The sequence below is a fragment of the Mastigoproctus giganteus genome, chromosome 2 (assembly GCF_048544385.1).
Source record: "Mastigoproctus giganteus isolate SK-2022 chromosome 2, ASM4854438v1, whole genome shotgun sequence".
Taxonomy (NCBI): Eukaryota; Metazoa; Arthropoda; class Arachnida; order Uropygi; family Thelyphonidae; genus Mastigoproctus; species Mastigoproctus giganteus.
In genome coordinates this window covers 182,505,297-182,518,109 of record NC_143576.1, presented here as the reverse complement: position 1 = coordinate 182,518,109, position 12,813 = coordinate 182,505,297, and the positions used below count along the sequence as shown (strand labels likewise).

The following is a 12,813-nucleotide window of genomic DNA, read 5'->3' as shown; positions in this document are numbered from 1 at the left end:
TGTTTGTTACATGGTAAATAAATGCAAAAGCTGGATAAACTATATAAAAATTATCTAATTTTATCAGAATTTTACAGTCAGACTGTAAAATTTTGCTTTGGCAAGTTCTGACAAATTGACTGCTTTGGCAGTTTCATATGTGCTCAGATTTTGAAGTATGTTTGCTGCCTGCTGATAGACACTTATAGTTTTTATGATTATGATGCACATCTATTATTGGTATAGAATTGAGCTTCTGCACATCTATTATTGGTATAGAATTGAAATTTTAAAGAAAAATCTATGCAAAATTATTTGTAATTGTGCATGCAATAAGTTAATGGAAAATTATGAAATGCCTTGGACTGACACTTCTATAGCTAAAAGGGCTGCAAAACTGCAACAGTTTAAAGGGAATTTGTTAAAATAAAATAAAAAATAGGCAATGGTGAAATTGATTGTTGTGGTGGTTCTAGTGTTAAATACCAAATGGGGCTAATCTCCAAATGCCAAAGTTTACAGAACTGAAGCCTTTCTGATAGTATCTTTTAGTTCCCTCACTAATTTCATTCCTCTTCTCTGCACCCATTCTATCAGATCCATATCCTTCCTAAAATGAGGCTTCCATACCTTTATGCAGTACTCAAGGTGTGACCTAACCATTGCCTTTACAATGGGATAATCACCTCCTTATATGATCTGTTTATCAAAGATCTTCAGCTGATAAGAAACAGTTCAGAAAACTTAGCAGTCTTCAAAGTTCAAGTAGAGAATTGCATAGATTGCTGCAGCATGTTATGAAAAAACAGAAGAATAACTGACTTGAAAACTACATGGCTGCCATTAGCATTAGTAGAGGCATATGATGCAAGGAAAAAAAAAAAAACACTTTCCATTTCACCCATCCGTTCACTCCAAAAGTTTGTCCAGTTTAAGCTATCAACTTCCACAACAACAACAGATGAAAGTTTGCTCCAGCAAACACCTGCTGCTGGCTAAAGGCAAACATCTGCACATCTATTATACAACTGTCTTTCCTCAATTTGAATTTATTCCCCCTCAGTTTCGTAATCTGAGTAAGAGGAAGAATCCCATCAGCATTGAGCTTGCTCAAACCATTCAAGCCCTTATACACCTCACAGGTGAAGTCTCCAGACACAATTTGCAGAACTTAAGCATCTCTTGGTAAGGGCACCCCTTTGTTCCCCTCACCAATCTTGTTGCTCTTCTCTGTACTCATTCTTACAACCCCATCCATCCTAAAATGTGGCCTCCAGACCTGTATACAGTACTCAAGGTATAGCCTGACTATTGCCTTATACAAAGGGATAATCACCTCCTTATTCCTACCAGCAAAATTCCTGTATATCATTGACAAGACCCCATGACCGCTCTGGCAGCTCATTTGCACTACTCAGAAAACTTCATTTCTGACTGCACAATTACCCCCAGATCTTTTTGATTCTCCACTACCCTGAGTAGAGTACTACATAGTTGGTATGTTTCTCTGGGGTTACTACTACCCATACGCAGTACATTGTATTTGTTAATGTTAAACTTCAAACTTTTCTAGATTCTGTTGCAGTAACATATTATCATTACTGTCATTAATAACTGTGCCAAGTTTTGTATCATCTGCAAACTTGGACATTTAATCCTGATATACTTTCATCAATATCATTGATAAATATACAAAACAACAGCAGACTCAACACGAACTCTGGGGGACTCCACCAATAACATTAATCCACGAAGAGCAGTGTCCATTTATTAACACTCTCTACCATCTCCCATTCAACCATCCTTTTATCCTTTGTAGCAACTTACCCTCAAAGCCATACTGCTCCAATTTGTACAGTAGTCTTTAATGTACAACAGTATCAAAAGCTTTCCTAAAATCCAAGTATATGATATTAAAATTATTTTTTGCCTCCAGTTCCTTTGTGACTACATCATAGTATCAAATCAGATTGGTCAGTCAAGACTTCCCTTTGACAAACCAGTGTTGTGTCTGAACTATAACTGCAGTCTTGTCTAGATGTTCCTGCAATGCTTCTTTAACCAGTTCCTCCATTATTTTCCCAGAAACAGAAGTTAAACTAACAGGTCTGTAATTACTTGTGTCACCCTTTGATCTCCCTTTGTGAATTGGGGATAGATTTGTGCATCTCCAGTCCATGGGGACCTCCCCTCAGTCCAAGGATGCTCTCATAATTATGGCTAAGAGTTTGCTTACTTCCTTTATAACCTCCTTCAATATAACTGGATAGATTCCATCCACCCCAAGTGCCTTTTTTTTGTGTAACTTCAACAATTTCTCCTCCACTTTTCTCTCAGTTATTACAAAATCATTTAGCTCCCTGCCAGAAGTTTATCGAACTCTGGCAGGGTTAGATAAACTTCTGGCATTCCCCTCACCAAATATATCCTCATGTGTGAATGTAGATGCAAAATACTCATTCAGTTTGTCAGCTATCTCAGCAGCATCATCAACGCCGAACCAACGATATAATGTGGACCAATCTGATTCAGCCCCTTCCTTCTAGAATTTATATGAGTAAAGAAGTCTGCTGTTTTTCTTTGTGTCCTTTGCAAAGATTTCTTATAATCTGCCTTTGGTTGCCTAGCCTCCTTTATGACTTGATTACAGACTAGCTTATACACACAGACTTCTGTGTCACATGATAATTTATATGCATCCCATGCATTTTTCCTCTCTGCCACGAATCTCATTAGTTCATGTGACCTCCATTTAGGCCTAAACCTTGAACAGTATTTCTTAGTTGCAACAAAAAGCCTAGTAGCTTCTAAGATTACTTCCTTGAATGCTTCCCATTTAGAATTTGCTGTTGGTGACATCATCAGGTGGTTCCACTGTGCAGAATTTAAAAACTATCTGAGACCACCATGGTCACTTTTACGAAAGCAAAGAGCCTTCCCTTTATCCCTGATGGTAGTTACATCTTTAAGTAAATCCCATATCAGTACACTGTGATCACTGCCACCTAGTGGTTCCTTTATCTGCAATTAGGTCCTTGAGGTTGTCACAGACATTCTCTCAGATATGCCAGACAAGCTGTACTTGCTATGGGAGTTTAAAACACAGATGGAACTGATATTTGGATGATATTCAAGTCAAGTAGACACAATTCCAGCAAAGTCCGGACGGTCTGTGACAGCCAAATCCTCTGCTTGCACCTTCACGGTGGTAGGACTTTTAGTAACCCTGGGTATAACCTTCCTGCACATGCACACAGTGGGTGACAATCCAGGTGTGAACCAATGTAAGCAGGGGTTGAGGTGTGGCGCCCACACCACATGGAGGAATTACACCCCTCTGTGTTACCAGGCAATACTAGGTGGCAGATGACTCTCATCAACTGGTGAAATAACACCACTTTGCTTATTGGAGGCTTGAAGTTGTGGAACCCATGTTTAGTTTCCAGAGCTAAGTTCTGGTCAACCCTTCCCCATCTCTTACATGATGCAGTATGACTGATGACTTTTGATGTTACGATGAACATCATGGTGAGATCCAATCTTCCTTACATTTCGAGGGTTCAGCTCTAAAACGGTATTTGCAGGCCGGCCACTAATTAGTACACTGGACCAAACCTATTGGTAACTCTTTAGGAGGCTTCCAGATCAGCTAGTGTATAATTGTGCTACCTCTACTCTGCCAGATAGTGACTGGAGGGAGTCCGAAGTAGTATCTATGCAAGGGGCATTGTCGACACCACGTTATGTCAAGGATCTAGGTATATTCATTACTTCATACAGCATGTCCCTCCCCACATTTTCTTACTATTGAATACACCATGAATTGTCAAACTAATAGAGAAAGCTTATCTGCAAAAAGATCTAAACCTCCCAAACACTTTCTAGTTCATTTCACAAATACATGTGGTCTCAATTCTAATCTCAACAATGTCCATTTCCACTTGCAGTCTGCCAAACCCCACGTACGTTTTCTGATAGAATCTTAGTTATTGGTTGATTCGACCACTGCTCATCTCAGTTGCCAAATTATTCGCTGTATTCAAGTACCACCTCATAGGTGGTACTTGTGCATATGTCCGTTCCGATATTCCCTGTCAGAGACTTGTTAATTTGGAATCTCCTTGTTTCGATCTTCTCTGGCTTAAAATCTCTCTACCTCATCGTGTCAAATTCATCTATTGTCTCTACCGTTCTCCCAACTCCACTAATCACTTGGAGCTCTTTGACTTCCTCTCTTTGCAACTTGACTTTCTCCAGTTAAACTTTCCTAACAGTGAGGTAATTTTCCTTGGTGATTTTAATGTTCACAACTCCAGCTGGCTTCCGTTTTCTAGTCACACCGACCCAGCTGGTCGAGATGCTGATTCTTTTGCAATTACTAATGACCTTGCACAGATTGTTTATTTACCTACAAGAATACCGGACAATCCTAACCATGCAGCCAACACACTTGATCTTTTTCTCACAAACAATCCTTCTAAGTACATGGTCGAAGTGAGTGGCCCTTTAGGCACCTCAGATCACAACTTAGTGATTGTCTCTTCTCCAATGGGGCCTTTATCTCATGGCTGTTCCCAACCTTGTATTGTTTGGCATTAGAAGAATGCAAAATGGGATGACCTGTCAGATTTCTTTTCTTCTTTCCCTTGGTCGGATTGCTGTTTCAAAACTTCTGATGTCAACGTTTGCTCAGATCGTGTCAGTGAAATTATTCTTGTAGAAATGGAATCCTTTATTCCACACTCCACTTTAAAATCTCGTCCTTCATCTAAACCTTGGTTTTCCAATAAATGTGCTAAGGCTCTTCAAGAGACGAACGTTGCATATCGTAATTGGCTTGCTTCCAAATCTTCAGATTCATTTTCTGCCTATGCCAAAGCTTGCAACAATTATAAAGCAGTTATTAATCTGTCCAAACTAGATTTTGAACAGGCTGAGAGTAGAAAACTTGCTTCTTGCCCTAATGGTAGCTGAGCATTCTGCTCTCTTGCCAAAGCTATTGGCCGCAACGTTTGCTCTTCTCTGCTCCCACCTCTGTCAAAACAGTTGGTTCTGTTGGCACTTCAGCCAAGGATAAAGCTGACCTGCTAGCATCCCATTTTTCTTCCAACTCCTGTATCAATGATCTTGGTAAAACACCTCCCACCATTCCCAACGTGCTCCATTCAATGCCTCCTGTGGTCTTCCGTCGAAATGTCAGAAGGATTTTGAGGAATCTTGATACTAAGAAAGCTCCAGGTCCTGATAGCATTTCTCCACTTGTTCTCAAAACCTGTGCTCCTGAACTTACTGCTGTTCTCTGCCACCTTTTTTCACTTTCTTATTCTAAAGGTGTTTTTCCTTCTGCTTGGAAATTTGCTCATATCCAGCCAGTTCCTAAAAAGGGTGATAAATCCCTCCCATCAAATTATCGTCCCATTGCAATTACTTCTACTCTTTCTAAAGTAATGGAGAAATCAATTAACCGCCAACTCTTAAACTACCTAGAAACCTTCCATCTGATCAACGATCACCAGTATGGATTCCGTCAGTGTCGATCCACTGGTGATATTCTGGTCTATGTTACCCATTTATGGACAAATTCAATGGAAAAGTTCGGGGAAACACAAGCAGTTGCTCTTGACATCTCAAAGGCTTTCGATAGTGTTTGGCATAAAGATCTCCTAAAAAAGCTTCCACCTTATGGTTTGCCAACTGTTTTTTGCAATTGGTTAATCAGTTTTCTCTCTGATCGCTCACTGAGGGTGATGGTAGATGGCTCTCTGCCTTCTAACTTTTCCACTAATGCTGGTGTCTCCCAAGGTTCAGTTCTTTCCCCCACTCTTTTCCTCTTGTATATTAATAACCTTCTTTCATTGACTGGAAATCCTATCCATAATTTTGCCAATGATAGCACGTTGCATTCCACTTTCAATTTTCAGAAACCTTGCCCTGCTCAATCAACTTCAACTTCTCGAATCGCTACCAGTTCCTTAAATGCCAATCTCCAGGTAATTCTCCAGTTGGGCAAAGACAACTTAGTTGATTTCAATCCTTCTTAAAACTCAGTCTTGTCTTATATCTCGCAAAAAAGGATTCTTCTGCTCCTATGCTTATCTTTGGTCACACTCCAATTTCTAGGCAAAATGATATATCTCTTTTGGGGATTACAATCTCTCTAATCTCTCTTGGCACAAGTACATCACAAATATGCTTCCTCTGCATCGAAAAAACATGGTTTTCTCTTTCGCTCTCGATGTTACTTTTGTTTGTTTGTTATTTGGTTTTTAGGAGCATTAGCAACTAAGGCCATATTGCTCCGGGATATGCGGTGGTCATTCCCTGACCTTTCCGCATCCTCCGTATTTGGTGGTCATGGGCTCAAACCCCGGTCTAATCAAGAAGCGTGTGTTATGCACTGCTGCTCCTGCCCACCCGGCTATGGAGGCGCCGGTGTTACTTTTCTTCCAAACAGCTGTTCGCTCTGTACAAATTGCAAATCCGCCCTACCATGGAATATTGTTCCCACATCTGGGGCAGTGCCCCCAAAACCTCTCTCAGGCTTCTAGATTCCATTCAGAAGAAGGCAGTTAGGTTAATTAATGACTCCTCTCTAACAGAGTCTCTCCACTCGCTGTCTCATAGACGTACTGTTTCTGCTGCATGCCTTTTCTACAGATACTTCCATGGGTACTGTTCTTCTGAATTGGCTTCTATAATTCCCACTCTCTCTTTCACAACAGTCAGAACATGTGCCGCCACCAGCCAACATCCATTTACTGTTCAACTTCAAACTCACAGAACCAACTTTTCATCTTCCTCATTTATTCATTCAACTGCCGTTTTCTGGAACAACCTTCCTTCGTACATAGTTCCTGAAAATTACAGTCTACAGAAGTTCAAGTCTAATGTCAACAAATATCTTCTTTCATCTTCTCAACCTCCAACCCAAGCATGGTACTAAGTACTATAGGTTCTAATACCTCTTGTGTTTCAAGTTTTCATAAAAAAAAAAAAAAAAAATCTTAATGCATGAATAATCACTGCTGATAATGAGATCAAGAGTATTACTCCCTCTGGTTGCCTCTTGAACATGCTGCTGTTGCAGAAAACACTCATCCAATAAATCCACAATAGTCTTGCTAGTGTGCGTATTATGAACCCACAAGTTCCAGTCAATATCTGGGAAGTTAAAATCCTCCCATTTTAAGACATTCTGGTTGGGCAGGTATGATTAATGTGAATGATCTGCATTCAATTTTTAGTTATAGAAACCTTAAATGAGGTAGATCATAATTCTCAGAGCAAAATGCATCTGTACTCTCCTAAATTCAGATGGCTTTCACTACTTTTACAACAGCTAATTGTAGTACCAATTAATTTTTCAACACCCTTAAGTTGTGCTCTTTACTAGCTCATTGAAAAGGTAAAGAAATTGAAAGTTTGGTGTGGCCTCTTCTGCAGTGAACTTTTTGATTAAATCTTTCTTATGGGATAGACATAGAGAACAGACAGTTACAGATACAGAACATACAGTATCCTTAATTAGTTTTTTATTCTTCAACTCAAAGGGGGGTATTGATTTGCAAGGGAGAAGTCCTCCACAATGTAGTCTAAAAGTCTGTTGTTTTCTTGATAACTGGAACTGGATGATAAGGCCATCATCAAAGGTAACCTCTTCCTACCTCCAGATGTTATACAACTTAATTTTTTTATCTGGTTATGTCAAAGATAAAATCTGTAAATAAAATATACATATGATCTACAGGGATTTTATCATACTGAAATTTTAAAAACAGCATGGTTAGAGCCAGACCATTCTCATGTTCTATACAGTGAACTGTGTTTACTTGAAATGTAATGAAACATAAATGTCGCAAAAATATGACATCATAATCTTCACTGTTGAGCAGTTATTATCTTGTTATCATTATTTATAATAAAGTTATATAATTTGTTGGGTATCGTGTATACAGATAGTGTACCTCCAGCAGCTCCAAATTATCTGCAGTGGTTGCAAAATTAATTTTCCAGATAGTCAAAACCTTGGCTAATCTGAATAGTGAAAAATAAGAGCAAAACTCACAAATTTATTTACTTACAGTTATATTTATTTACTGAGCAATTATCTTGTTATCATTATTTATAATAAAGTTATATAATTTGTTGGGTATCGTGTATACAGATAATGTACCTACAGCAGCTCCCAATTATCTGCAGTGGTTGTGAAATTAATTTTCCAGATAGTCAAAACCTTGGCTAATCTGAATAGTGAAAAAACTTACAAATTTATTTATTACGTACTGTATTCATATTTTTAAAAATATTCTGTAGCATGAGAAGATTTGTCATAAAAATTTAATAGTACATATAATATACTATTAATAAGGTTTGCTACAATAAGGTTTGCCTTCCACAGAATGATACTGCATATTTCAAAGGATCACCTTGTCATCCAGAGCAGCAACTCGCTGTTTTATATGTTCTTGTTTATACTCTGGCATGACCACCAGGTCAGTGGAGTTTATAATAAATCAATCAATACAAACGTTCATATTTAGCAGTCATGGGCTTGAACCCCGGTCTACTCAAAGAGCATGTGCTACTGCATTCACGCTTCTGACCAGTCGGCTGTGAGCAGAGGCTCATTAAAGTTAGCACTTTAGTACACTTGGAGAAGAATTTTAAAATTAACTCTATAAACAAACTACTGGTTAAACATTAGTTAAATAGTAGTATTAATATCATTGAAGTAAAATCATTAATTAATAAACAGCATAATACAGTAACATTTTAATAAAAGCCATTACTAGATAATAACTGAGGGTTTACTTGAATATGACTACAGTGAGTTAGTGTATCTTATTCCCACTCTGCAATACAAAATGTAAGCATGTAACAGATTTTGTTCATTCTTTTTATTATCCAAATTATACAAACTAAAACTTCCAGGATAGGTCTGTAGAGATTCCAGTTAACCTGCAAATCTGCTGCTGGAGAAGAATGTTAATTGAGAATATATTGTATGAGGAGTACGCTGTTGAAATGCCATATGTTTTTCTACGAGATCATAATATTCTATATGTTATTCTTTTATGTTTTTGTATTCTTTTAATATATAGAATATGTTGCTCTTTTCTGATTACATAAATTATAAATTTGAATGCTCATATTGTATTTAAATAACATTGCAGTTAGAGATAGACCTTGGGCTTTTGAGAGGAGAGATGCAAAAAGAAACTAAAAGAAAAGAAAAAATTAATCGAGAATTTCTACAAGTAAGAACAGAGAACAAGGAAAAAGATGCAAGAATTAAGACTTTAGAACAACTTGAATTAGAAGATAAGAAACGCATTGTGGATTTGGAAAGATATTTCAAAACGGAAAAGGTATGTATCAGTTTTCGTGCTATATCCCAGGACTGAAATAGAAGCCAGGCTTATATGAATAATATAAGCCTGAATTCTGTTTCAGACTGTTTTATAGTCTCTTTATAATCGTAATTGTCTCTTCTGATTAATTATTGAATTAATCAGATATTATTTAATGATTAGTTATTAACTAGTTAATTATTGAAATAATTAACAATAATTAAAAATCAATTTAATGCAATTAAAAATTAAGTAAAAAATTAATTTAACAAAAAAATTGCAAAACGATTTTTTTTCATTAAATTAATTTTTTACTTAATTTTTAATTGCGTTAAATTGATTTTTAATTGTGTTACTTTGATTTTTAATTATTGTTAATTATATCTTAATGTAAGATTTTCGATTTTTTAATTGTTTTTGTTTTAATTTCTGGAAAGTATCATATGGAAGTGTTCTATGCATCATATTGAGGTAAACTTCTCTTATTCTTTTACAAATATTGATATGAACATAGAACATATTGAGCATTATAGCTCTGGTTCATACTATCAAATATATATATATATATATATATATATATATATATATACAAGCCTGCATTTTGTATGTAGGCTTATACATACTGAATAAATAATTTTAATAATGTGAATTAAGTTTGTTTTTTTAACATTCGGAGCTGACAGACAAAATATGGTATTAACTTGTCAGCATAAACTTATAAACTTCTATAGCACAGGTGGAAATCCACCATATTTCTTATTAAATTTTTATTTTTCTAGTCAGTGTAATGTTTTTCCCTGTAACATTAAGACATTTTAATTATAATTGTAATAATTTTTTAAAAAGTTAATTTCGTAATCTAAGTGATCTGAAAAGTATTATGAAAGGTGAGAATTTAGAATTAATACCTATCATATTGGTAAACTATTTTGCATTCATTCTGTTCATTATATAAGCATAAGCATATTGCATATGCAGTTCTGGGTAAACAGTATTCACATCTTGAAATATGATTTCAGTTTTCAATCTAAAACAAAGGGTAGTAGTAGTAGTGGCATGTGATGCAAGAAAGCAAATGTATGAGCTTATGCAGCATCAGCCAAAAAAAAAAAAAATCACACCATTCCCTCCAAATGCCTGTCCAGTTCCTCCTTAAATTTATTCAACCTATCAACTTCCACAACGACAGATGGAAGTTTGTTCCAGCAATTAACCACCCACTGGCTAAAGGCAAATTTCCGCACATCTATTCTACATCTGTCTTTTCTTAATTTGAATTTATGCCCCCTTAGGTTCGTAATCTGAACAAGTGGAAGGATCCCATCAGAATTCAGCGTGTTGAACGAATTTAAGGCCTTATATACCTCAATCAGATCACCGTGCAGGTGCCTAGTCTCCAGCCACTGCAGTTTGCAGAACTTAAGCCTCTCTTGGTAAGAGGATCCCTTCATTCCCCTCACCAATCTTGTTGCCCTTGTCTGTACACACTCAAGTAAATCTACATCCTTCCTAAAATGAGGCCTCCAGACCTGTACGCAGTACTCAAGGCATGGCCTGACCATTGCCTTATACAGAGGGATAATCACCTCCTTTTCCCTGCTAGCAAAATTCTTATATATCATTGACAAAACCCCATGACCTGCCCTGGCAGCCTGTCTGCATTGCTCAGAGAACTTCATATCTGACTGCACAATTACTCCCAGGTCTTTTTCATTTTCTACCACCTTAAGTGTAGTACCACACAGTTGGTACGTTTCTCTGGGGTTACTTCTACCCATATTTTTTTTTTTTTTTTTTTTTTATGTGAACCCCAAACACGAGAGGTATTAGAACCTATAGTACTTAGTACCGTGCTTGGGTTGGAGGTTGAGAAGACGAAAGAAGATATTTGTTGACATTGGACTTGAACTTCTGTAGATTGTAATTTTCAGGAAATATGTATGAAGGAAGGTTGTTCCAGAAAACGGCAGTTGAATGAATAAATGAGGAAGATGAAAAGTTGGTTCTGTGGGTTTGAAGTTGGACAGTAAATGGATGTTGGCTGGTGGCGGCACGTGTTCGGACTGTTTTGAAAGAGAGAGCGGGAATTATAGAAGCCAATTCAGAAGAACAGTGCCCATGGAAGTATCTGTAAAAGAGGCAAGCAGCAGAAACAGTGCGTCTATGAGAAAGCGAGTGGAGAGACTCTGTTAGAGATGAGTCATTAATTAACCTAACTGCCCTCTTCTGAATGGAATCAAGAAGCCTGAGAGAGGTTTTGGGGGCACCACCCCAAATGTGGGAACAATATTCCATGGCAGGGCGGATTTGCGATTTATACAGAGTGAGCAGCTGTTTGGAAGAAAAGTAACGCCGAGAGCGAAAGAGAAAACCAAGTTTTTTAGATGCAGAGGAAGCAATATTTGTAATGTGCTTGTGCCAAGAGAGATTAGAAGTCAGGGTAATCCCCAAAAGAGATATATCCTTTTGCCTAGAAATTGGAGTGTCACTAAAGATAAGCATAGGAGCAGAAGAATCCTTTTTGCGAGATATAAGACAAGACTGAGTTTTAGAAGGGTTGAAATCAACTAAGTTGTCTTTGCCCCACTGGAGAATTACCTGAAGATCGGCATTTAAGGAATTGGTAGCAGATTTTCGAGAAGTCGAAGCTGATTGAGCAGGACAAGATTTCTCAAAACGGAAAGTTGAATGCAATGTGCTATCATCGGCAAAACTATGGATAGGATTTCCAGTCAATGGAAGAAGGTCATTGATATACAATAGGAAAAGAGTGGGGGAAAGAACTGAACCTTGGGGGACACTGGCATTAGTGGAGAAGTTAGAAGACAGAGAGCCATCTACCATCACCTTCAGTGAGCGATCAGAGAGAAAACTGGATAACCAATTACTAAAAACAGTTGGCAAACCATAAGATGGAAGCTTGTTTAGAAGACCTTTATGCCAAACACTTTGCAGTACAAACACAAATGCAGTACTTTCCATTTGTCAAGGTTAAACTTCAGTTGCCACTTCTTAGCCCATCTGCCCAAATTATCTAGATCCTGTTGCAGTAGCACACTGCCATTACTGTCATTAACAACCCTGCCAACCTTTGTATCATCTGCAAACTTCGACATTAAGCCTGATATACCTTCATCAATATCATTGATAAATATACAAAACAACAGTGGACCTAACACCGAACCCTGTGGGACTCCACTAATAACATTAGTCCAAGAAGAGCAGCACCCATTGATTACCACCCTCTGTCTTCTCGCACTTAACCATCCTTTTATTCATTGTAGCAACTTACCCTTAATACCATTCTGCTCCAATTTGTACAATAGTCTTCCATGCGCAACAGTGTCAAAAGCTTTCCTGAAATATGATTTCAGTTTTCAATCTAAAACAAAGGGTTTCTCCCTTGGTTTTCAGTATTATTCTTATATCGAAATAGACACTTAATATTAATCATTATGAATTTATGTTGAACTGAATTTTACTT

The 12,813-nt window shown here is 37.3% G+C and overlaps 1 protein-coding gene across 2 annotated transcripts in view; it reads left to right on the top strand.

The window, feature by feature from the left end:
* The window catches only part of LOC150089815 (uncharacterized), a 193,177-nt gene that overhangs the window by 66,214 nt on the left and 114,150 nt on the right, over positions 1 to 12,813 (top strand). For both annotated transcript variants that reach the window (XM_090368833.1, XM_090368832.1), the window contains exon 6: positions 9,153 to 9,347. In XM_090368833.1, the coding sequence (XP_090224959.1) occupies positions 9,153 to 9,347 (195 nt within the window). The remainder of the gene's footprint in view (positions 1 to 9,152; positions 9,348 to 12,813) is intronic.